At 34.4% G+C, this 25,862-nt stretch overlaps 3 protein-coding genes across 3 annotated transcripts; 2 read left to right on the forward strand and 1 right to left on the reverse strand.

Moving 5' to 3' along the window:
* Positions 1–10,266: 10,266 nt before the first annotated feature.
* LOC131950573 (techylectin-like protein) lies at positions 10,267–14,388 on the reverse strand. Its single transcript, XM_059312793.1, has 4 exons — positions 14,313–14,388; positions 12,042–12,227; positions 11,627–11,752; positions 10,267–10,943 (listed from the first exon to the last, which is right to left on the reverse strand). The coding sequence occupies exons 1-4, from the start codon at positions 14,386–14,388 to the stop codon at positions 10,267–10,269; spliced, it is 1,065 nt and encodes a 354-aa protein (XP_059168776.1).
* A 3,519-nt stretch (positions 14,389–17,907) lies between these two features.
* Positions 17,908–19,153, forward strand: LOC131950592 (uncharacterized). Its single transcript, XM_059312811.1, has 3 exons — positions 17,908–17,966; positions 18,275–18,346; positions 18,663–19,153. Exons 1-3 carry the CDS (start codon positions 17,930–17,932, stop codon positions 18,965–18,967), a joined length of 414 nt encoding a protein of 137 aa, XP_059168794.1. The 5' UTR covers positions 17,908–17,929; the 3' UTR covers positions 18,968–19,153.
* Positions 19,154–20,463: 1,310 nt separating this feature from the next.
* LOC131950574 (ficolin-2-like) lies at positions 20,464–23,621 on the forward strand. The gene is made up of 3 exons (XM_059312794.1): positions 20,464–20,476; positions 22,099–22,224; positions 22,963–23,621. Exons 1-3 carry the CDS (start codon positions 20,464–20,466, stop codon positions 23,619–23,621), a joined length of 798 nt encoding a protein of 265 aa, XP_059168777.1.
* Positions 23,622–25,862: the final 2,241 nt, after the last annotated feature.

Below are 25,862 nucleotides of genomic sequence, written 5' to 3' on the forward strand. Positions count from 1 at the left end.
AACAAGATCTAGAAGCTCTATAACTAGAATCTATAAATGTAGTGAAGTGTAAATTCTTAATCATTTTACATCTATCTAATTAATTAATACGTTAGAGCTAACTCTAAGTAATGTACGCCAACCCTACCAGTTTGCTAATGAAATGACGCGAAATGATCGTCTGCGGTAAAACCATTTTTTGAAGTATCGATACAATAATTTAACAGTTAACATTTAGTCCTTAAGTTACTGAAATAAGGCTGTTTTACAAGAATTATTAAAAAAAAAAAGAGCTTATAAATCTGCCTAATTATATTTCAAATACTGCAGCAAAATTGATCCATAGAATCAATGAGTTTATATAGGGGGTCACTCGAAGGGCCGGCGCTACCTATAAGGCGAAATAGGTGGTCGCCTAGGGCGCTGGCCGTAGGGGGGGGGTGCAAAAATGTGAAATCGCAATTATTTAAAAGCACCTAATAATTTACAACTTTGATTAGATTACATTGACTACATGCAAAGGCGTAGCGATCTATTTAGCACGAACTACTTGAAATTTTCAAGGGGGGGGGGGGGGGGATGGCCAGACGGACTAAAATTCCAGCGGAGGTGGGACACTGTTAAAAATATTTTTTTTCTACACACATTCTATTAAAGTATGAAAAATAGGCATATCTTTAAACCACTTATTCTCTCCTTTAAGTAGTCGAATCGGGGTGCCGATAAAATTGATACAAATAGATTTTTACTAAGAGAATTAAAACTAAAAATTCTACTCTTAAGATGTATTAAATTTCAGCATCCTGACAAATGACTAAGCGATAAAAAGGAAACCATTACACATATCAAGTTTCCTTGATCCATAGTATTCTGACCAACTTGCGAAATAAGAGGGAGCACTATTACAATTCATAATTTTTTTTTGGCGTAAATAAGAAATTTTAAAATTTGATTATTGCAAGTCAGAAATGAGTTCTGTGTGTGATTTGTTCTCTTGTGAAGGATATACTTTGCAATGAAATGATTTAATTTAGAATTAAGTGAGACAAGCTTCTAGTATAAATAAATAAATAAATAAATAAATAATTAAATAAATAAATAAATAAATACTTAAATAAACGAACGAACGAACGAACGAACTAACGAACGAACGAACGAATGAACGCACGCACGAACGAACGAACGAACGAGCGAACGAACGAACGAACGAACGAACGAACGAACGAACGAACGAACGAACGAACGAACGAACGAACGAACAAAAGAACGAACGAACGAACGAACGAACGAACGAACGAACTAACGAAAGAACGAACGAACGAACGCATGAATTAATGAATTAATGAATAAATATAGAAATATAGAAATATAGAAATATATAAATGCTTCATTAAAAAGGTAGTAAAAGCTAACAATACGTTTACACCAACTCTCATTACCCAACAAATGCCATGTTACAGCTATATGAATAATTTTGTTCCTTGTTGCTCATGGAATATCCAACACGGCGACTTAAGCAGCCGGCAATGAACTTTTATTAGCTAGATAATCGATTAATCGATAATTAGAACGAGGTTAAAACACACATTATCATGTTTTTAAAGGGGGATTGAGGGGGGGGGGGGCTAATGGAGGCCACCACCCGTAGAGGGACAAGAAGAAAACACTGATGCCATGCATGTTGTGAGCAGTTAGTGCATTTAAATCCACTGAGTAGAGAGATCAGCAAACTCCCTTAAATTAGGATAGGTATTTCATATATAATACTTAACTTAATAGTCTTTATTAGCATTTTAGTGTTTTGATATAATGCTGTTGTTTTCCCACATTATTAAATAAAAATGTACCCATGTGAGTTAAGTGTAAAATGAACGTCTACTGAAATACATATTTTATCATTTAGCAGTGAGTTTGACGTGCTGTATTTTCCATTTGGGAAATATTACCTCCAACTTCTTGGTAATCAGCCCATTTCGCTTGAGCTACAGGACTTAAATATTTATGAGCTTTAACATTGGTGTAGATGTGCAAAAATTTGAGTTAGTAGCTTAAACATCAATACAATATGTTTTTGCTGATGCTCTATTATAAATCGACTGTTATAAATCAGATTTTTTTGCATACATTTGCAATTGAGGATGAGAAGGGGGGGGGTGTGGATGAGTTTCCAAAAGAAAATGACTGGCATACAATTTGCGCTGTTATAACAATCTAAGCTGACAATTTTTTAAAAGCCGAGTTTGTTTTTGTGCCCTAATCATCAGGAATCTATGGTCGCTAAAGTGTAACGACACAGAAATCAACCTAAATACTTACTACACATGTAATAAAAGTGTTTAGATTAGATCTTTTGTCACAAGAACGTCAGACTTGAAGCCATAAACAAATAACAAGGAGATCATTAACATTGTTAACGGCTGTTACTTAATATAAATATTAGACTTCTAATAGAATGTAAAATGTCATCTCTTCTCTAGAACTCTGAGCATGAGATAAAAAAACTTACTGTATCTGCTCTCTTTAAAATTGTTGAAAATTGATAAAAAATGTTGATACTTTAACTCAACTCTTGTCACAGCGCGGTGATATTTATTTTATAAAGAAACATACGTCATAACGTTAGCAACATGGCACTGAACCAAGACTATGTGGTAGTCTAAACATAGCTTGCACGGGAATTCTGACGATTTGGTCAACTTTAAATCTGACGTGAAAACGAATGAATAAGATCTCTGTCAGTTAGCCAAGTTGGCAGACAACGTGTAATCTGTCAATTTCCCAACACAGCACTAACACGCCTCACTTACTGGCACAAGTCCTTTTAATAAAGCAAGTCATAAAGGCGGCATTTATCTAACACATCAAGCGTGATTTTCTTAGGATTGAACGTGGTTTCAATACAATTTGTTTCTTTTCTAAGTAAAGACTGTCGGCTGTTACATGGGTGTTTTTGTTGTGTTGGTGGGCGTTTTTTGAAAGCTCCGCGCTGATAGTAAATCTTCATAAAATGGCTAATTGGAGTTAAAAAAAATATCATGCTGACATCAGTAGAAATAGATGAAAAAGAAAACGAATCATCAGTAGATCTACAACAACTGAGAATATAGATATCCGGTTTACATTTTAACAATGGATGAGACAATAAAATAAAAACTTAAAATATCACAATAAGAACCGGCTAGTAAATTAGTACTAAACTACATTCTCAACCCTAATGGATGAGTAGTACTTCCCTTAGATTTTTTTGGATTAAATAGTGAATAAAAACACTAAGAACTATGAAAGAAAGTTGACATCAATTCCGGAAGTAAACAAGTTGACGCCATTTTTTTTACTATTTACTAGTTTAGCTCACTGTACTATTTTAATTATAATACATACTGATACTATTGTACATTTATATAGCAATATTTATATATATATGTGTATATTTATATATATATATTTATATATAGGTATTTATTTTGAGAGAGAGAGAGAGAGAGTGAGAGAGAGAGAGAGAGAGAGAGAGAGAGAGAGAGAGAGAGAGAGAGAGAGAGAGAGAGAGAGAGAGAGAGAGAGAGAGAGAGAGAGAGAGAAAGAGAGAGAAAGAGAGATAGATAATAAGGCAGTGTGAAGAGCAGCGAGTGTTTGTTGATGACAAAGCGTGTAATTGTAAGACAATTATATTGATTCTGTTTAATTAGTTCATTATATTGATTTTTGTTTATAACATCTCTTATTCATTGATATTTTATTATCTTTATGCATTGTCTATTTTCATCATCCTGGCCCTCACAAAGTGGGCTAAAATTGGGCCATTTAAATATTTTCCACATATTTAATAAACACCATGAAGTTCTAAAAATTTTAAACAATTCCAACAATCCTTTCCATATCTTTGGTTTCTCTGAAACTCGATTACAATCTTTTATAAATGATGATGAGATATCCATCTCTGATTATAACCTAATACGCCGAGACCCATCCTTACACAAAGAAACTGGCCTTTGTGTCTATGTCCACTCCTCAATTCGTTTCAAGTACAGGAAGGATCTGTCAACGGACAATATAGAATGTATTTGGATTGAACTCGAAAAAAGCAAACACCATCCGGCAATTTTAATTTGCTTCCTTTATAGAAATCCCTGTGAAAACATGGATTGGTATGATCGTTTTTGCTCCATGATGGATACCGTTTGATCTACTAACAATGAATATATCATATTGGGAGATTTTAGTATAAATTTATTAAAACCTCAAGGATATTGGCAAGATATTATTGATTCTTTGAATCTAAAACAATTTGTGCACACGGCTACCAGGGTAAATGATAAATCAAGTACAATAATTGACCACATATACGCATCACCTGACTGCAACCTAATAGAGGTCTGTGTCCCCTCTTGTGGTGTTAGTGACCACTTCCCTGTTTGTTGTACTTTTTCGACAAAAAGATTATGTGTACCCTCGCGGCAACACATAACTATAAGTTATCGCTCTTTTAGAAAATTTAATGAAAATCTTTTTCTTTCGGATTTATTGGCTGCCCCCTTCTGCAATGTATACACTTATAATTGTCCCGATCTTGCCATTTCTGAATGGCTGCGTATTTTCTATACTATATATGACAAACATATTCCTAAAATCTCTAAAAGGGTTAAGACTACATACAAACCTTCTTGGTTTAACAACAATATCGAATCTGCAATTAATAAAAGAGACTGGCTTAAACGTTATGGAACTTCTGAGGACTTCTGTAGGCAGCGAAATTATGTCAAACTGCTCGTGCGTAGGTCGAAGAAGGAGTATTTTAATAAGCTGCTGTCAGGCAAACCTAATTCCAAATCTATCTGGACTGCTATAAATCAAATAATTAGAAAAAAAAACGCACATGTAATACAGCTGGACATTGCCAGATATCTGCTGATGACTTTAACAATCATTTTATATCATCTGTAGCGCTCAACACAGATGCTGATTACACAATCAGTGAGGAGCTTAAAAATTTTTGTAATTCTGCTCACCGTGGTAGGACAGAGCTGATCATTCCGCTTCTCACTGTTCATGAAGTATATGTTAGCCTAAAATCTCTTAAACCGTCTTCAACAACTTCGTTTGATGATATTTCTAATAATGTATTGAAGATTTCAGCTCCAATAATTTCCGAAGTTTTAACCTATGTCTATAACCTCTGTATTGCCAAGCATTATTACCCGACACATTTTAAGCATGCTAAGGTTATACCACTACACAAAAAAGGTAACATCCAAGATGCTAATAACTACAGGCCAATTTCTATACTTTCTTCCCTCTCCAAGCCACTAGAAATACATATAAACAAATGCATTTCAAATTACCTAGAAAAGCTCAAGCTTTTCCATAGTAATCAGTCTGGGTTTAGAAAGTTTCATTCTTGTCACACTGCTCTGATTAAGATGAATGAAAACTGGCTTAAAAATATTAACAAAAACCTACTCTGTGGCTCGCTGTTTGTCGATTTCAGAAAAGCCTTTGATTCTATTGATCACACCATACTTCTTAAAAAACTAATTCCATACAAATTCCACGACTTTACAGTTAGGTTACTTCACTCCTTTTTATCTAACCGATCTCAACGCGTGTTTCACCTCAATACCATCTCTTCACAGAAATATGTTAATATAGGGGTTCCACAGGGCTCAATCTTAGGTCCTTTACTTTTTTCTTTATACATTAATGATCTTCCATTACATATTGACGCTGGTCAGTGCGAGATGTTCGCTGATGATACTTCTTTGCATGTCTTTGCAGACAGTGCTGAGTCACTCAGTTACAAACTTCAAACATGTGCCAATCAGCTTGCTACTTGGACAAAATTTAACAAAATGAGACTTCACCCCGATAAAACCAAGTCAATGTTTATTACAACTCATCAGAAACGCCTTCGTCTTCCATCCACCGCATTAAACATTACTATAGACAATTCAAACATTGAACAGGTAGACAGTTACAAATGCCTAGGATTGTTTATAGATCACAACCTCACTTGGTCTGACCATATTCATTTTCTAAGAATGTCCTTATTAAAGACAACCTTTCAATTAGCAAGGATAAAGAACTTTCTCAACTATAGGAGCAGGCTGGTTTTTTATGAGGCTTTTATTCAATCCAGGTTGGATTATGCTTCTGTAGTGTGGAGCGGCAGCTTTATATCTAAGCAGCGTCCTCTTCTTTCTTTACAAAAAAGGGCTATAAAACTGGTTTCTGGCTTGTCTAGTAGTCTGGATTCTTTTCTTACTACTAAAATACTTCCATTAAATAAAAAGATAATATATACTAAATCAATTTTCTTATATAAAATATTCCACGAAACAGCCCCCTCTTACTTATCAGATCTATTTTCTTTTAACATAAAATTAAATCGTCGTCTTAATTTACCATTCCCTTATTCAACCTTTTTCCAAAAACATAGCTTCGCCTACTCTGGTTCTAATTTGTGGAACAATCTTCCTAATAAAATAAAGCTATCTAGATCTGAAAATATATTCAAATCTAAATTAAAACTAAAATTATTTAATGACCTAACTGACTCATTGTAACATTTCTCATTCATCTATTATATTCTCTTTTTTATCTCATTATGTATGATAGCTATGTACCATTGTTTCTTTATTCCACGTTTTCAGTGCTATGTGTTACTGCTATGTGTTATTGAATTGCTTTATTTGTTTAAACGGCCAATGTGAAAAAAGGCCTTTGAGCCTACAATTGTAACCTTTGTTTGAATAAATTTGAATAAATTTGAATAAATTTGAATCCAATAAATATAGCTCAAACTATATAGGGCGTGAGGGTGGGGGTGAGGGGACGATTCGGTAAATTGTGGGAACATTATTTATTATCTATTACATGTAACACGTTTCTTATTACACAATCAGGGTATATTAATTCAAATGGAATATTTTGCCGACGTGTTTTCCTGAAACCTTCCTGTCTATTCTTAAAAAATGTCGTAGCCAAGTTATGTATTGGCATTAAATCAATTTACGTCAACCCAAGAACAACTAATTCAATATATTGATTGTAGCTGAAAATCAATAATGCAATTAAAACCTGAACTATCCAGATATTGATTTAAAAGTAACGATCCGACCCACGCGCCGCTATTTAGGTGTTTTATTTTCTACATTTCAGTAATTCATAATTTGTAAATTCGACACTACCAATGCAGCGATTGAAAATATCTATATATATAATTCTCCTCTTCGAGCCGTTAGAAAACAAGCTGCAAACGCTCTCCCTACCTCCCCACCCCTACATGGTTTTAGTGAGCTGTGTTCACTCTAAATGTTTACAAGCAGAGCCAACGATTTTAAACGTAGGGGGGGGGGGAAGGAAGGGGGGGTGGTTATATTCCTTAACGAGCTACTTATAGTGTTTTAAAGAAATATTTTCAGTGTCAGCGTTGGTACTGTCGAATTCACAAATTATGAATTATTGAAAATTAGAAACAACAAAATAGCGGCGTATGTTATGCCGCGGGCCGGCTCGTATGCTATAAAACACTATCAGTAGCTCGTGAAAGACGATTATCCCCCTTTCCTCCCCCACCCCTACCACTCCCCCCTCGGGAAAGCAGCCACCCCTTAGTTACCTTCCTTAGTTTCAAATCGTTTAAAAACTAAATTATCTGTCCCTAATATTCGTCACCAATTTGACCTGGCTCTACGATTGTAATCAGAGGAAGGGAGTGGGGTAGTGTTGAATTCACAAATTATGAAATGCTAATAAGCAGAAAATAAAAACAACTAGATGGCGGCGTATGCTACGTCGCGGGTCAGCTCGCATAACATACAAGGCAAGAAACATAAACAGTAGCAAAACACTCAAGAAAGGTAACTCTTATATTATATCAGTCTGATACTATACAAATACTTAAGACTGGTAGATTCCCCTTGTAAGCTGAGTGTCTAATTGGAACCAACACCTAGTGCTCATCGATGGCAACCGTTAAAATAATATTCATCTGATGTTAGGTAGTGACTAAACATCATAAGTCGATTGTGATCCAGACATTCGACACTCACCTCACCATAAATACATGAACTTAAGCTAATAAATTTGAATTTGTTATAGATGTCACTTTTGATAAAGTATTTTTCTCAAAAGTTATGTAACACTACCACAGTGGAGATGTGGTATAATGATCTCCCACTAAGGTGTAGTGTGTTTTCGGGCTGACCCTGACAGGCAACAAACACAACATTGCTGCTTGTTTCTGGATTCTTAGTTATTGCATACACAGCATTGCACAGAATAGTACAGTTGCAAGTACATAGCTAGGTAGGTAGATAAATTGCAAGTACAAGTCCATTTAGCTCTAAATCAAATTTAAACAAACAATAGATTACATATTTGAATACACAATCACGTGAAGGCTATAAAATAAATACACGGGTGTCGAGTCTCACCAAACTAGCAGCCTCGTCATAAAATAATGCAATAGAATGTGTTATGGATAGTATGACAGCATACAACCAACAAGTATTATAAAGATAATTAACTTCACATATATAGTCCGCAACATGCGACACAAGTATGACAATAAATCAAGTAATATAAAATTACAATACCTTGATTAGGTCTTTATATAAACTGGTTAACCTATGCCCATGTCAGCAACTGAACTGTCCTGGTCATCCGCAGACTGGGGTTTGAGTGCCAGTTGACACAGTTGCAACTCCCCAGAGTCCCAGAGGTCGCATGACATGGGAAACACGGGGAAACTTTGCTCACCCAAAGGAGCCGCAACCAAATATGTCTTAAATTATCTCCCATGACAGGTAACCCATGATATGTGTTATAGTTATATTGATTTTTTTTCTTTACCTCAGGAAAACAAAATCTTTAATTATTTGGATGCACGGGTTGTCTATTGTGCTACTGACAATAGCATAGAATTTAAAAAATAAAAGCAGACATTTTTTTTATAAAATATCAATATTTTTAAAAGATAAAAGATAAAAAAATACATTAATTATGATTAAAGATTTTTTTCCTTTACCCGTTTTCTATCAAAGCTTATACAAAATTATGCCCGAAAATCACCATTTAACAAATGTGTTAAAAGATTTATTTTGATCTCAAAAAAAATAAAGCTTTAAATTCAGAATTTTGTTTGAAACATCTATTGTCGTATTTCTTCTTTATACTTTAAACTAGGTGCACTTAAATGACAGTAAAGTAATGAAGTATGATTGACATCTCTATCAAGAAATAAACTACAACAAACACTTTGAAAGTGTTCGCACAAAAAACTTGATTTTTGTTCTTTATCTACTTACATTGACAAACAACATAAAAGTTGGCGTGTGACTGCCGGAAGTTTGCCTATGTGGATCCCCAAGTGACACACAAATTTAAGTAACATCAAACGGACAACTTTCTTAAAATTTAATCCTACATTATACTACAGTGCACTAACGATGGTTAGAGAATATGAGAATTGTTCGTTTAATAAAACGAATGCAATATAGAGTTTGAAATGAACAAAAGGATAAAAATATTGGAAGAATTTTTAACTTCTCATTTAATGTAGACTACAGTATCAAGCAAAGACAAAAAGCTGGAATGTTTAGTAGTAATTTATTTTATAATGTTATCACACATTTTAAAAACACTTAGTTTATTCTTAAATAAATAAGATCAATAGAAAATGGTAAATTTGTCTAAGAATGTTATCATTGTGCTGAATATATACGAAACTGGACCCTAAGAAACATAATTTTACACCTGAATATATCAAATATTTATTTCATTTTAAAACACTATAAAAAAAGACACATTTGATGATCTGATAAAATTAGTATTTTAGTATTACAAAACCACTAGTTAAAATCAGTTAAGTAATTTAACAAAATAAACAACTAACTAAGTAACTATAACTGTATCATATTAAGTATCATATATTAGTTAAACTAATCAAAATGGTTTCATCTACATTTTTATGAATATAAAAAATAACAAAAATTAAAATAAGAGAGAATTAGTGTTTTAATAATAATAATAATATGTATTTAATTACGATGGTGGTGGTTACCACTTTTGTTTTAATTTATAGATATTTTAGTTTTCATTTCACAACTACTGAAGTGGTCTTATTTTCCTTCACAACTGCTGAAGTAGTCTAATTTTCTTTCACAAATACTGAAGTGGTCTTATTTTCATTTCTCAACTACTGGCGTGGTCTAATTTTCATTTCACAGCTACTAACGTAGTCTAATTTTAATTTCACAACTACTAACGTGGTCTAATTTAATTTCACAACTACTGACGTGGTCTAATTTTCATTTCACAACTACCGACACTGTCAAAGTTTCCAGTGATACTTTGCCACATTAAACCCTTGCTGTTGACCTGACTTTTCCACACACCGTTCAGATGGACGGTGTGGCATCTGTTGTACCACCACGCCCCGCGGTGCAAGATGGCGCAGCTAAAGTTACCACCGTTGTCGTTGTCCACATCGTACGTGGAGAATTTTTGGTTGTTGTTGTTGTTCGCGGTGAAGGAATCTTTGGTTGACCCCATGTAGCCGTTGACAGATAGCTTGTACATTTGTATTTCAGATGAGAGTGTAAAGTTTGAGTAATACGCATAATAGCTGGTCCCTTTGTAAGTCATGTCAATGCGTAGCTCGTGAGGATACATAACGTTAAGACAGTAGGTGTTCTCATTGCCCAGGTAAAAGTCTCCAATCTTGTAGTCCCCAAACCCGTACTTGTACTCCGTCCAGTTTCTGTAGAAGTCGATTGATCCATAGACGCGACGCTGGAAAATTGTCCAGCCGCCTCCATCTGTCACAGTGTCGCACATGACGACAAGACCAGACGACAGTTGGATCAGTTGTCTTGGTAGTGTCGAGTTCTTCACATCTCGACAAGACTTGAAGACGTTTGGACTTTCAGCTACAAGAATTTCTTTCTGGACAGCATTCACCATTCCTAGAGCAATTAAAATATACTAGTGTTACGTAATGATGGGTTTGAATTTTGTACGCAAATCGTTCTTTTTGCATTGACTTTTTTCTTCTCTTAGTAGTTACTATATATTTTTATTTGCAATATTTTGTTTTCGTTTTCAAAACGAGCTACTGCAATTGTTTTTTTTTCTAGGATAATTAATATATATGTATTACAAGAATGAACGTCTTTGAAGTTTATAGAAATTGTTATAAAAGTTAACAGATTGTGCGTAAAAAGTTTATAGAATGTATTAGTTAAAAAAATGTAAAACTGCGTTAAAAATGTATAGAAAATTTTTTGCAAGTTTATAGAAAACATTTGAAAAGTTTATAGAATGTATGATGAAAAAAAATGGAATGTGTTTTAAAATTTTAGAGAAAGTGTTTGACAGTCTTATGGAACGTGTTTAAAAAAATTATAGAACAAAATGTTAAAAGTTTACAGGAAATGCTTTAAAATACAGAATGTATGTGAAAAATGTATAGAACAAACTTTAGAAGTTTATAAAACATGTTTTAAAGGATTATAGAACACATTTTAATGTTTCTAAAACGTTTTAAAATACTATAGAACATATTTTAATATTTATAGAATTTATTAAAATATTCTAGAACATATTTTCAAATATTGAAGACCTAGACAAGCAGCCGTGTTACACGAACCCATCCTGCCATTCCCTACTGACGTCACCAACTCTTGTACATTGCAGTACATTCCCTTGCTGTAGAGTCTGGTGGTGCTGGCAGCTTGTGTTATATTGAGGGCAGCCGTTGGCAGAAGCCAGGAGCCTGCAGACGACAGTTCATAATAGGCTTTTAAACCTAGCAAACACGGCAAATTATTTCAACAAATATGATAAAATAACTTAACACATACTTAAATAACTTAACAAACATGTTAAATAAACTTAACAAATATGAAAAACTAACGTAAAACCATGTTATAGGAAATAGTTGAAATTTAAATTGCTAATCTTAATGAAGTAAATAAAAAGAAAATGTCAATAAGAAAGCGAAAGTTATATAAAAGAAGTATTTTATTCCTTATATATCTAACATAATTGAGTTGATGATTTACCTTGTGTACAGATTTTGCTCGTATTGTCGTACATATAGTTGTAGCATTCGTCTGGGTGTTCGGCACATTTGGCGGCACACACAAAACTACTGGGAGTTGTGAAGGTTTTGTTGTCTAGAGGCAGTAGCACAGTTTGAGTAGAGTCACGTGACGTATAGCGGCCAATGACGAGATCACACGTCACAACTGTTGAACAACACACGTGTCATTTTTAACTCATGAATGTGATGTTGTTTTTTTAACCAACAAAAGCTAAACACTAATTTAAACAGAAACACTCGGGCACGCGTTTCATAGATGTGTGCTTTTTATGTAACAATGGGTTTGTATTGAATGAGTTCTGGGAGTGGGAAAAGTTGAGTAAATTAAACTTATGATACTAAAACACGCCACAAAATTCAGCATATCACACGGAATACGTTAAAATATTTGCCTATTAATATTTGGTGTCGAGTGAACTATAATAAAATATGAAGTTACGAAGCAGCGACCATAATTTATACACATAATTCACAAACAAAATGGAATCAAATAAATGTACATTTAAAATGCTAGCTAACATCATACAACATTAAATTAACATACCAAAGACGCTTTACTTCGACATACTCTCACCACACCACAAGACAAAACAACACAGTCACACGAAATATCATATTTATATGCTATTTAATTACACATATACACCCATAGGCTACACAGATATTTAAATAATTACTTTGCAATATCACAAAAAGGATGATAAAAATATCCATGAGAATTAGATAAGCCATTACAAATGATTAGAAAAACTGAAATCAACTTATAGAATGTTTGGTTTATAGTTGAGTATAAACGGATTTTCATACTATCATTCCAACATACTGCTGGCCTAAGAATAAATTGGTAAATGAATGTGTCAAGAATTTACTGTTTGAATTTTGACCTTTGATCAAACAAACCTAAAGAAAAATAAGTGCTTTGTTCAACTTTTTCATTCGCTTTGATTTATCTAAGTATTCACACCAGCTGTCAATCATCTTTTCTCTCAACTTTTGACATTCAGATCAAATCTGCTCTGTATTCAGATACCAGGGACGTTTAAAGTTTTTTTTGTCTGACTGCGATCGGATGTAAATACAAAAATTTCTAAAAAGTGTAAACATTTGCTTAGTCAGCTGTTTTCAATTTTAATTGTAATTTTAATTGCGACAGCGAAGAAGCGTTTGAACGCCTGTTGTACTGTTGCTATAGACAACATCTATTGTTTATGTTACATTATTTAAACAGACACAGTTCTCTGAGTTAACCTTAGTACTTTATTCTTTATTCAGACGACTATTTGTACACATCAACTACACATCGCGGAATAAACAGTGAACACATAAGGGACATAACCATGATATAAATAATACAAGGGACGTAACAGTTTAAACTTTTGCAAAGCCACTAAAAAGTTTCGAAAATGTGAATAACGGTATAGTTCTGTCTTTAAAAATATTTGATCTACTTTTTTTCTGTACGTTTGTCCCATTAAAGCATGTTCATTTTAAACTGTATGCTTATTATTAATTTCCCGTCAACATACTTGTATACATCTACCACTTAAAATGAGTTTTTATTAAACTGTTTTAAAGCGTTCTAAAATCGATTGATGTGATATTTGGAGATGTGATGTTTTGAGATTCCTGATGACGAACATAATTCACAAAAAAATCAATTAACCTATATTCAGGAAATTTATTAATCTGTAATTAGTAAATTTGAATCTAACTGTAAAATGAGATGTTAGAAAGCCACTGAAATGAACACGGTTTGACGGTTAAACACGCCAGAAGATAAAAAATGTACTCAACACGGAGTTGACTGGTTGAACATTTCATCCTTGTGATGTAAGACAGGTGAGAAATGTCACACGGCTACCCTTCTGATTAGGTTGTTATTTATCAACAGAAATACTGGATGTGTTCTAAAGTGTTACACGAAATTCGGTTACCACTGGGGACAGTTAGATAAACAAACTAGTACAATAAAGTCAATTTACCACAGACGGACAGACGGACGGTCAGAAGGAAAGACATTGTGCGAGTGTGACCTACTTAGGTCTAGTCATGTTTTATTTTTAGTTCGACAGTGTTATAATACCATATATGGATTGATGGTGCAACAACCGGGTTTTTTCCACTGTCTTATTAAGAGTGTCTAAGACTAAGAAATTTTCCATCAAGATCTGATTGATTGATTCAGATCAGATGACCATCCCAACCAATGGCCACATGAGTTGAGGATAACCTCCCCTGTTGCCTAAGTCTTTAACTAGATCGCACACAGGCAGCACGAGGCAGTCCATCTTGACCAGGCCGTCCATCTTGTCCGGCAATCCATTCTGACCATTTGAACGTGAGAGAACTTAAGTCCTGAGTGTGCTATGCATTCCTAAGTTGTTTAAGTGTTCTACTATTATATTACTGGTCGCCAAGTGATTCTTGATGCTATAGCAGTGTTGTGTGACCTGTGGCTATTTTTATACAGTGTTAGAATCTGTGATAGTATTTTTTTCTTACGCTTTGTAAGTTGGGTTATGTTATTTTCTAAACTAAATATTTTATCTTGTTTAACCTTGTGTTCTGCCACAACTGTGTTCGCTTATTAAAGGTTGTATGCAGATTGAATGAGTTGTTAACTTCAATAGTTTCACTAGTTTTCCCTAGACATCGAAATCGAGCCCTAGTGAGTTGTTGAGTTAGTGTTCATTCATTTAGGCTTTAGGTCATTTGCATATAACCCCAAGAAAGAATCCGGGGGGCGTTCACCATCTATCTGGCTGGTAGATAGGTGTCCGTTACACGAGTTCGTCAAAATAATTAAACATTTTGATATATACTGTTTATAGTTTGTGTTTTACTAGAAATCAATATGTATTGTATGAGAATAAACTTCCTTTTAAATTAAAGGCTTTTTACTAAGTTTGCTCAAAAACATCCTGGATTAAATCTCCCCCTCGCCTAATCCCCCCCCCCCTACAACTCGTGATTTAGATTTAAATAAAGGAAACCAAAAAGCGACCAAACAAAATAAAATTATTTAAAAAGACAACCAAACTAAAATATTAATTTTTTAAATGTAGAAAGCTCATTACTTAACAATGTGGCGCTATTAAGTTAATGTAATCACTAAAATTAAAATTCTGGCGCTGTTATCGATGAAAATAAAAAAAAAACATTCATTAATGAACGTGTTTCTCTGCCGATATAATCGTGAAGGTCCCTCAACTAGTAGCATGTCCAGAAACGTATGTCTGTAATCAATTGCTACCACCACTTGACGAAGTGTAGGTCCTGACGTCGTTTATCTAAGATATAATGAAACAACCACTTGACGAAGTATTATTTTTTGCCATTTAACAATATATTGGAATTGTTATAAATAAAAATGTAGCTCTTTTTATCATATGCTATAACATAAGAAAAACGATATAATTATAATTTTAAAAAGTAAAATTTAAAAGCAGGTGACAGATCTTTTGCCAGGCAACTCTTCGGGTGGGGAGGGGAGGGGGGGGGGGGGCTCTGCCATTGTTTGATGACCCTGGCAGATCGCAGCAGGATGTGAAAACAAACATTTACAAGATTTAAACCTTTTTTCTACCGGGTCTTTCGTTTATGGCTCGTCGCTTTCAACTACCTGGTGGGTAACAGGGTCCAAGTGGGGGCCTGTGACGTGGGTGTCTGTGTTGTATAGGGTGTAGTTAGGTTGGTGACGTGGGTGTCTGTGTTGTCTCTCACCACACTTTACGCTCTCTTTTGAATTAAAACTCTATGAACGATATGATTCCCATAGAACACGACGTTCCCGCTATTCTTAAGGCTCCCGCCTACCACTAGGATCTTTCCTCACATTTAACGCCTGCAGCACAATCAGAACACTGGGCCGCCCTAGCAAAACTATGCATTTTTGGTATTTAAGAATAATAATTTGTTGTGCGCCATATTGTCGGAAGCCATTAGTGGATATTGGAATTTTCGAGAGTCTTATTTAGAGTCAGAAGATTGCCCAGTTTCTCGTGACTCTTTAGCTGTGTGTATGTATGTATGTATGTGTGTGTGTATGCATGTGTGTTGGGGGGGGGGGGGGTGTTGGTTAAGTTGGATCCTGTCGCCAAACTTTCAAGTATCGGGGCTGTGTTGGTTTCAAATCTTCGTACATTATGTTAATGAGCTCTTCATTCATTTGTTTGTCGATATTAAGAATATTCCCTTCGTCAATGTGTACTTTAAATTCTGCCGTTTCAATATTTCTAGTTTTGGTTCTTCTGCTTGTAACTTGGTTTTTATTTCTTTTATTTCTCGTTCATGTTCGTGGTTTTTCTCTCTCCCTTGCTACCTGTAATTTCTTTTCAGCCATTATTTGTCTGATATCTTTATCTATTTATTTTTTCTTCAACTCTCTTTCCTTCAGTTCAAATTCCTTCTCTGTTTTAATTCTTTCAAGTTCCCTCTTGGCCTCAATTTCCATTTGTTTTAAATTTATTTCTAGCTGGGCATCTATCGTTTTTCTAATGCCACCAGTCCGCTTTTACTCCGACATTTTTTACGTTCTTTGCCAAGGGGTCAAAGCTCAAACTCGTGTTGTGTGAGTTCTGAATGTTGCAGGGGCCCCCAATCTGTTACACTCACCTTCTTAGGTATTTTGGGCTAGTTTGAGCCAGATGTAACAATTATAAATAAATACAGACCACAACAAGAATCTATATCATGGATGTATAATTATCGTCACACACAAGAACATATCACAAGAAGAAAAACTAAAAGGGTAGCTACATGATGTTGACGCCACACCACATTGCTTCACGCACTGCCTCGTTCACAAACTTTGTTCCGCTAGCAAACCGCTTTCAATGGGAGGCTGATCTCACACACACTCTCTCCGTGCCTACACATTTTCGTTATAGACAATATACGTCACAACACAAATATTTCTGCTTTTACCCATTGATTCTTGAATTTGATATCTTATTAAAGGAAGAATGAGCTTATTTTCAAACCATTTATAGTCATTGATTATAGTTTATATTTAACAATATATTCAAATAAGTTTGAAAATTAGAGAAAAGTCACTTTACATCTTCAGGTTAGTTTATAAATATTTTAGAGCGCCTGTATCATTGTATTTGTGAGTGGGTTTGATTTTGTGGGTTTTCCCCGCAGGTAGGTTGTAAACTATAAATAAAGAAGTGGTATTAACATTGCACCTGATAGCAAAGGGTAGGGGCTGGGTAAACGTGGGTTGTTTACATTGACAGTGTGCAGGTATTTTATGCCCAAATTGGGTCAGGCGGGATTGTTCATGTCATTGTTAAGTGTTCGAACGTAACATAATATTTTAATTTACTTCCGTGTTATTCCAGTCTCTAAAATGAATATCCTGGTACCTTGTGTAAATAAAATAGTTCCCTGAGAGATTTTACAGCCCACTCGCGTCCTAGTTTACTTTGTATAAGAAGTCAAAGTTTCAGGAGTATATCATTTAGTGTTAGACCAGCTGAATAGCTGCTGACGTAAGTTTTTGTGAATACGTTTCAAGCAGATATTTATGCTAATTATGTTCCGAACAACATATTTGAAATAGTCAAAATGTTAATAACCATAGGTTGATTGACATGTTCTATTACAAAAGTCTGCCTAGTTGATGTGAATCATTGTAAAAGTCTGCCTAGTTAGTGTGTAAGATTATAACGTAACACAGCAACTTGTGAACTGCCTTGAAGTTCAAGATGCACCTAATGAGATTAGACTTTTTAAAATATTCTTGCCATGATAAAAACATAACTTTTGTCAATTTAGTATATATCTATAATTGGTTCATTCAAGGAAATTATTAAGTAAAAATTTATTTCAGCAGTAAGAATCATGGGCAATATACTTGCAAGGCTAGTTCTTTCTAAAGGTAACATTTACCAAAGAAAATTCTTAATGACAGATAACATCTGTTAAAGAACATTATTGTAGGATCGATTTTATCTCTAGGTGACTCATATTTATCTCTAGCAAAGTAGCTAGTTCTTGAATTATAACTTTCATCAGCTAATCATTGCTAATGAAAATTCTAATATATTTAAGAGTAGCTAAAGAATATGACACATGACATAGAAATATACTGATCAGATGTATACATTAGCTCTAGTACCAAATTTTATTAAAAGCTGACACAATTTAACTAACCGTTGTTTATTGCATTTACTTTCGCACATTCAGTGGACTATGTTTTTGAAGACAGTGATGATGCCATCAAAAAGCAAAGAAGTCTTGCAGGGGACTTTATGGCAGGTAAATGTCACAATCTTCATTTGAAAATGTGAAGTATATTGAATTTCGTTCTGATTCACATGTTTTGATTTATTGCACACTGTCTTTAAAATATTGAGAGATTTCATTAGTGACATGTGCTCTACTAAACAAAACAAGTTTGTTTCGCCATCTTTCTTATTTTCAGTGCATATAAGAACTTTGTAATATAGAGCCTTCACATTTTTCATTTGTTTTTCATAAGAAAATATATCTGGAGATTTTTAAGTTCTAAAAATGATCTCGCAATGTCTGGCACGATAATTATTTAAAATGTTTTCTCGTTTTGACTTTCTAGGAAAACACGATGCTGAACTTTGCACTGGAGGTGAAGCTGACCTACGCAAACACTACAAGAGGTATAAGAAGAATCCTGGTTATGTCAACTTTATACCTGTTAATGATTTTAACTTCGATCATCTCCCCTCACGGTGCCGTGACGTCATCATGTTGGAGGCAATCAAAGCTTACTCTGCACTAACGGTTATGATAAAGGTTAGGTTCACCAGTCTAGAGAGACCAAAGTCTGCTAAATGCTTTGCGGGTAATTATCCGTTTTATAAAAACAAAGGGAAAGAATATTTGAGGACAGGGACGGATTAATCTACGATGTGGCCAAGTTCACAGAAATTGATTGCATGGGTCCATGTCCATGTGGCACGTGTCGACAGGCAGGCAGACAGAGGAAAGTGTGGGGGGAGATTCGTGTGTTGACAGCCACACACGTGGTGTTTGATAACAGTGAGGTGAGACGGACAGTGTGTGTTGTAGGTTTTGATGATGATGAAAGTCTTGGGGTCAGTGTTGACGGCTGGAATTTAGGACAGACAAACGTTAAAGGAGACTGGTGTAAGTTTTCGTGTGTGTCATGTGACTTAGAGTTTGTTGATAAACTGGGTAAGATGTGTCGGCAATTTGAGGATCTTCGTGAAAAAGTAAGGGACAAGTTACAGAGAAGTGATGATGTTGAACAGTTGACCGTCATAGTGTCACATCCTCATGGATGTCCTAAACAGGTCTCTGTAGGACAATGTACAGACCAGGGAAGAAATGCTTGCCACATGTCCACTAAATACATGTACACAAATTGTGCATGTCCAGGCTCCAGTGGAGCGGCTGTTTACATTCCTGGATTCGACTGGAGGTATAACCCCCACAGTGGATCAAGCGATGAAGGAAATTTCAGTGGGGATTTTTGTTAATCTCGCTTTACCGAAGTTTTTTCTCTCGATTATCTACACAATGGAAACAAACAAATTAGCCAGTCATTTCATAATTCAAAATGTTTGTGTCAAGTTGTGTATGTTATTATCTATTTATAGTTATCAAACATTTGATTAAAGTCTTCAGTTATTGTTAATTTACAAATATAAATATTTTATCTATTGACTTAAAATTTGGCCCAACCACATATAATTGTCTTAATGTAAGTGCATTTAGTAAGGCCTCATTTTTGTTGTATTTGATTGTTAACACAATGTTATGTTTATTACAATAAATTTTACGAACACTCAATCGGAATCCTTTTTTAAAATTCTTTTATCATTGATAATGTTAAAGTTTTTGTAAAAAATAAATTAATTAAATAACACTCTAAGAAGTAGAACTATTAGGACGTCGCTGAAACTTAACGAAATTTTGACTTATTTTGCTTAAACAATCATCACTATCGACAAGATCGGGACAAACGTTTCAGTAGATTATTCTTTGACTATTTCAATGATCAATGTGACACTCTACTAGAAACCTTTTTTTTTGAGATCTCTGATTTTGATAAAGTTTGCAAAGAAAAGCGAACACTAAACACGAACAAATAAAACAAAGTCTTTCTTCTACCAGACGACAAGTCTGGGTAAGACGGGTGGACAGCAAGACTGGGTAAGTCGGGTAGACGGCAAGCCTAGGTGAGTCGGGCAGACGGCAAGCCTAGGTTAGTCGGGCAGACGGCTAGCCTAGGTAAGTCGGGCAGACGGCAAGCCTAGGTAAGTCGGGCAGACGGCAAGCCTAGGTAAGTCGGACAGACGGCAAGCTTAGGTTAGTCGGGCAGACGGCAAGCCTAGGTTAGTCGGGCAGACGGCAAGCCTAGGTAAGTCGGGCAGATGGCAAGCCTAGGTAAGTCGGGCAGACGGCAAGCTTAGGTTAGTCGGGCAGACGGCAAGCCTAGGTAAGTCGGGCAGACGGCAAGCCTAGGTTAGTCGGGCAGACGGCAAGCCTAGGTTAGTCGGGCAGACGGCAAACCTAGGTTAGTCGGGCAGACGGCAAGCCTAGGTAAGTCGGGCAGACGGCAAGCCTAGGTAAGTCGGGCAGACGGCAAGCTTAGGTAAGTCGGGGAGACGGCAAGAATGGGTTAGATGGGGAGACGGCAAACCAAGGTAAGTCTGGGAGACGGCAAGACTGGGTAAGTTGGGGCTCTAGTGAGCATTTGATTGGTTGAATTGTAAAGCGAGATTTAAGAAAAAAAAAGATCTTAAAAAATGAAATGGTCCAAACTACTAAACATTTGGGGGAAACGTTGAAATAATAAAACGAAACTGGAAATACAATGATGGTCAGGAAACGATACAAAAACTCGTAGGTTGGTATAGGGAATACATCAGAAATATACACCATAGCAGATCAGATTTGGAGGGTAGCAAGGATTCGTTCGTGGACTGTCTTCCGAATGGGACATAGAAACTCGACATTCGTTTTCTGATCCGCATTCTGATAATTCTTCAACTGAAACCAGTGGCATTGCATCCCTATTTATCCCAAGTGGTATCAAATCTTTCTATTACACGTCAGAATACAAGTCTAGTATTTGTTTTATTAAAAAAAAAGTAGGTTCGGGACGGAGCCGAACCAACTGAAGTTCCAGACTTGCCAAATATCAAAACAGAAGTATAAACTCTATGAACATTTAGCTTCGTGTTGTGTGGGTCAAATGTTTATAGGCTGTCGGATTTAACCGTCAAATACTTTTATTTAAACTTGCTTCATTTCGGTGTCGTTCTCATTTAATTTCTAAAAAATTAAATTTGTTATTTTCACATTAACTAGAGTGATTTATTTTCTAATTATATGCATATTGATATTTTTAAAATGACGTTAAATACTATAATCACTATAGGTAATTACAAACGATTATATAATGCTTTAAACCTATTTGATACAAATCAGATTGAGTGGATAATAGTGTATACTGCCCTTGTAACAAGACCAGAATAATATTCATACCATTTGAAGGGGCAACACACTAACAAAGGAACAGCAAATCTGTCAAGACTAGAGTTAGACTTGTTAGACCATAAGCTATATGGATTATATAAAGCATTTTATATCAAGTTGGTGCTAAATATTAGCTCTGTTTATAAATAAAATTAGCCAACAAAAAAGTTTCTTTATAACTGTAATGCAAGGAAAACTCGGATACCACTACAATCTGAAAAAGAAATTAAATATCAACATAGGCTACTAAATGTTCATAACATTTTCTAGAAAGTACTTTTGGGAAGCATAAGCTTATTTAGCTTACACGTAAATCCGAAACTGAACTAATATAAACATAAAAATATAAGGAATGGAATAATAATTTTATTTGCTCTTTAGCTTTTCTATTCACAACCTCTTCTTAACTTTCTTCAGTAAATTGTTTGCCATTTAAGTTTCAGCAATTTACAATAACATGTCCTTTAAGCTTTTTTAAAATCAAGTTTATAGTTTATTAGTAAGCATATGAGTATTGTCGTCTGCAGGCTACTGGCTTCTGCCAACGGCTGCCCTTAATACACCAGAAGCTGTCAGCACCACCAGACTCTACAGCAAGGGAATGTACTGCAATGTACAAGAGTTGGTGACGTCAGTAGGGAATGGCAGGATGGGTTCGTGTAACACGGCTGCTTGTCTGCGTCTTCAATATTTGAAAATATGTTCTAGAATATTTGAATACGTTCTATAAATATTAAAATTTGTTCTAGAATATTTTTATTACGTTCTATAAACATTAAAATATGTTTTATAGTATTTTTATACATTCTATAAACATTACAATTTATTCTATAATCCTTTAAAACACGTTTTATAAACATTTTTTTTCTATACATTTTACAAAAACATTTTCTATATTTAAAAAAAAATGTTCTATTAACTTTTAAAATATGTGCTATAATTTTTTAAAACATGTTCCATAAGCCTGTCAAATACTTTTTCTAAACTTTTAAAACACATGCTATAAATTTTCAATATACTTTCTATAATTTTTTCAAATGTTTTTGTGTAGACTTGCAAATTTGTTGTATATATTTTTAACGCGGTTTTAAATTATTAAATAATTCGTTCTATAAACTTTTTAAGGCACAATCTGTTAACTTTTAAACCAATTTCTGTAAACTTCAAAGACTTTCATTCTTGTAATATATTTTAATTATCCTAGAAAAAAAAACAATTGCAGTAGCTCATTTGAAAACGTAAACAAAATATTGCAAATGAAAATAAGAACCCTTGTAAAGTAACCGTAATAGTAACTACTAAGAGAAGAAAAAATTCAATGAAAAAGTAAGATATGTATACAATATTTAAACCCATCATTAAGTAACACTAGTATATTTTAATTTCTCTAGGAATGGTGAATGTTTTCCAGAAAGAAATTCTTGTAGCTGAAAGCCCAAACGTCTTCAAGTCTTGTCGAGATTTGAAAAACTCGACACTTCCAAGACAACTGATCCAACTGTCGTATGGTCTTGTCGTCATGTGTGACACAGTGACAGATGGAGGTGGCTGGACAATTTTCCAGCGTCGAGTCAATGGATCAATTGACTTCTACAGAAACTGGACGGAGTACAAGTACGGGTTTGGAGATTACAAGATTGGAGACTTTTACCTGAGCAATGAGAACATCTACTGTCTTAACCTTATATATCCTCACGAGCTACGAATTGATATGATTTACAAAGGGACCAGCTATTTCGCGTATTACTCTAACTTTACACTCTCATCTGAAAAAAAAATGTACAAGATATCTGTCAAAGGCTACTTGGGGACAAAAAAAGATTCCTTCACCGTGAACAACAACCAAGAATTTACCACATATGATGTGGATAACGACAATGTTGGTAACAACAACTGCGCTGTCATGTACCACGGGGTGTGGTGGTACAACGCCTGCCACACCATCCATCTGAACGGTAAAGTCAACAGCAAGGGTTTAATTTGGCAAAGTATCACTGGAAACTACGACAGTGTCAGTTGTTGTGAAATGAAAATTAGACCACGTCAGTAAATGTGAATGAAAATTAGACCACGTCAGTAGTTGCAAAAAAAAATTAGAACACGTCAATAGTTGTGATATGAAAATTAGACAACGTCAGTCAGTAGTTTCTTCAAGGCATCTCTTTGGGGACCCAGTGCCCCCGAAGAAAGTCTACCGTACCCCCAGTTTCCCCCCAACGAAATAAAATTTATATACAAAATATATACTTTTAATAGTATGCACCTCCCCCCACCTTAAATTTTAGCCCCCCCCCCCAAAAAAAAAATTCAACACTCCCCCCCCCCCCCCCGCGTAGAAAATAGTCTGGAGGACACACTGTTTCTCTGTTTAGTTACAACAGATTATCTGCGATATCTGTAGAACTGTAAAATACGTATTTAGAGAATCATCTTTTTTTAAATAGCAAAACGTATAACGCAAATTAATTTAAAGACGTTAAATAATTTATTGATATATTCATAGGTAGAAATACCACTTTATTTAAAAAAGTTCACAACAAATACTTTATATTGACGCTTTACGTTTACTTAGTTCTCACAACAAACAATGGAAGATGGCGGCTTCCATGGAAGACCATGTTGCCCATTCAAAAGTTTAACGCATTATAAAAACACAATAAATTATTGAGTTTATTTATTAAACTTTTTAATTCTTAAATGTTTTAGCTTCACAGATCATCTAATTCGAGAATACAAGGAATTTATCTATAGCTACAGATAAACTAGACTTGAGCCAGTGGTAAATTGTAGACCTAGTTCTAATTCTAGATCTAGACCAATAATGAGTTTATATACAAAACTATTTCAGGCCATAATTATTTTATATAATCTATCCTTATTTTGCAATGGAATTGACTACATTAGGATATAATTAAATATTAAATGCAATTTGCGTAATTTAACTTTATTAATATTATACGATGCTAAGTAAATTACCCCAATAAATTTGCTGGCCTAGATGATATAGCAACAGTTACCATGCGGGTGGTACGGACTCGAGACACTTCATATAAATGTTAATTTTTACTTTCTCGTATATACGAAGTATAGAGAAAGTCTTGTAATCGTGCAAAAAAAAATCGAGATTTTTGTAAATCTCGACGTTTCACACCTCACTGATACGGAAAAACATAATTTTGCAATCTTGTCCGTATGTCTGTGTGTCTGTCTGTCTGTCTGTGTGTAAACACGATTACTTGAGTACCGTTACAGCTAGGTTGATGAAATTTCATATATAAGTATTTTATCAAAATCGTAGATCCGTATCAACTTTTGAGCGATTTCCAATAACCGGGAGTGGTACTTTTTCTACTTTGAATTTTTCAAAAGCCTACAACTTGAGTACTATTTCAGATAGATAAATGAAATTTCACACGTAAGTAAAAAATCTAATTCTCTACCTTCTATCAAATTTTGAGTAATTTCCGTTGACCGGAAGTACTAATTTACGCTATTTCCGATTTTTCCAAAAACGCATGTAAATTTATAAAGTACTAATAATATTGCGCACTATTATACAAATCTTTACTCAGCGTTCGCTTGGAGCGCAATTGTTTTTTAATGAGATTCTATTCTATTTTTAAAAGTTTAAGTATTTAAAATGGATTAAAAATCATAACTATAGCCCCAGTTACCATCCCCTGTTGTTTTATATAAGAATATTCGAGAAAGTTTAGGGGAGATCACCACCGGTTTATTGTGTATATGAGTGACAGTGGGAAGGGAAGGGGAACGATAAAATTGTCAAACAAACGTGACGTCATTTATGGTTATTCGAGAATAACGGGTGGTCTAGTAATTATTAAAATAATTTGCAAAATAAAACTAATAATTAGGTCAATTCTCAATGCAGTTTTAGTTATTTTTACATCTATAAAAAGATGAAAAAAATTAGTTCCATTATAGTAAATTCAAACTAAAATAGGAGACATATTAATTTTAGTTTTAACTAAATTTTAATCTATTAACTAGTTTTTTAAATTTTTGTTACATTAGTTAAATAATTCTTTTATCCTACTTTTTTTTCTGTTCAAATGTATCTTTAAGTATGAATGTTATAAAATAAAGGCATATTTAATTTATTCAGGTGTAAATGTTTTTGTTTAAGACAGTGCACCTATTAAATACAATAATAACAAATTTATTCTTTTCTAATGTTCTTTTTTTTTTAGATTTCAGAATGTACTAAGTTTAAAATAATAGAATGTGCTCAGATTTTTAAAACAATTACAATTAAACACTCCAGCTCTTT

Source organism: Physella acuta, unplaced genomic scaffold, assembly GCF_028476545.2.
Source record: "Physella acuta isolate Inbredline_101_S28 unplaced genomic scaffold, ASM2847654v3 ptg000773l, whole genome shotgun sequence".
Taxonomy (NCBI): domain Eukaryota; kingdom Metazoa; phylum Mollusca; class Gastropoda; family Physidae; genus Physella; species Physella acuta.

Coding starts and splice junctions, on each gene's coding strand:
- LOC131950592 (XM_059312811.1), top strand. CDS start 17,930: ATGGGCAATATACTTGCAAGGCTAGTTCTTTCTAAAG. Junction 17,967..18,274: donor AAGGCTAGTTCTTTCTAAAG/GTAACATTTACC, acceptor TCGCACATTCAG/TGGACTATGTTTTTGAAGAC. Junction 18,347..18,662: donor TGCAGGGGACTTTATGGCAG/GTAAATGTCACA, acceptor TTGACTTTCTAG/GAAAACACGATGCTGAACTT.
- LOC131950573 (XM_059312793.1), bottom strand. CDS start 14,388: ATGGACGGCCTGGTCAAGATGGACTGCCTCGTGCTGCCTGTGTGCGAT. Junction 12,228..14,312: donor AGACTTAGGCAACAGGGGAG/GTTATCCTCAAC, acceptor GTTGTTCAACAG/TTGTGACGTGTGATCTCGTC. Junction 10,944..11,626: donor AGTAGGGAATGGCAGGATGG/GTTCGTGTAACA, acceptor TAATTGCTCTAG/GAATGGTGAATGCTGTCCAG.
- LOC131950574 (XM_059312794.1), top strand. Junction 22,225..22,962: donor AGTAGGGAATGGCAGGATGG/GTTCGTGTAACA, acceptor TAATTTCTCTAG/GAATGGTGAATGTTTTCCAG.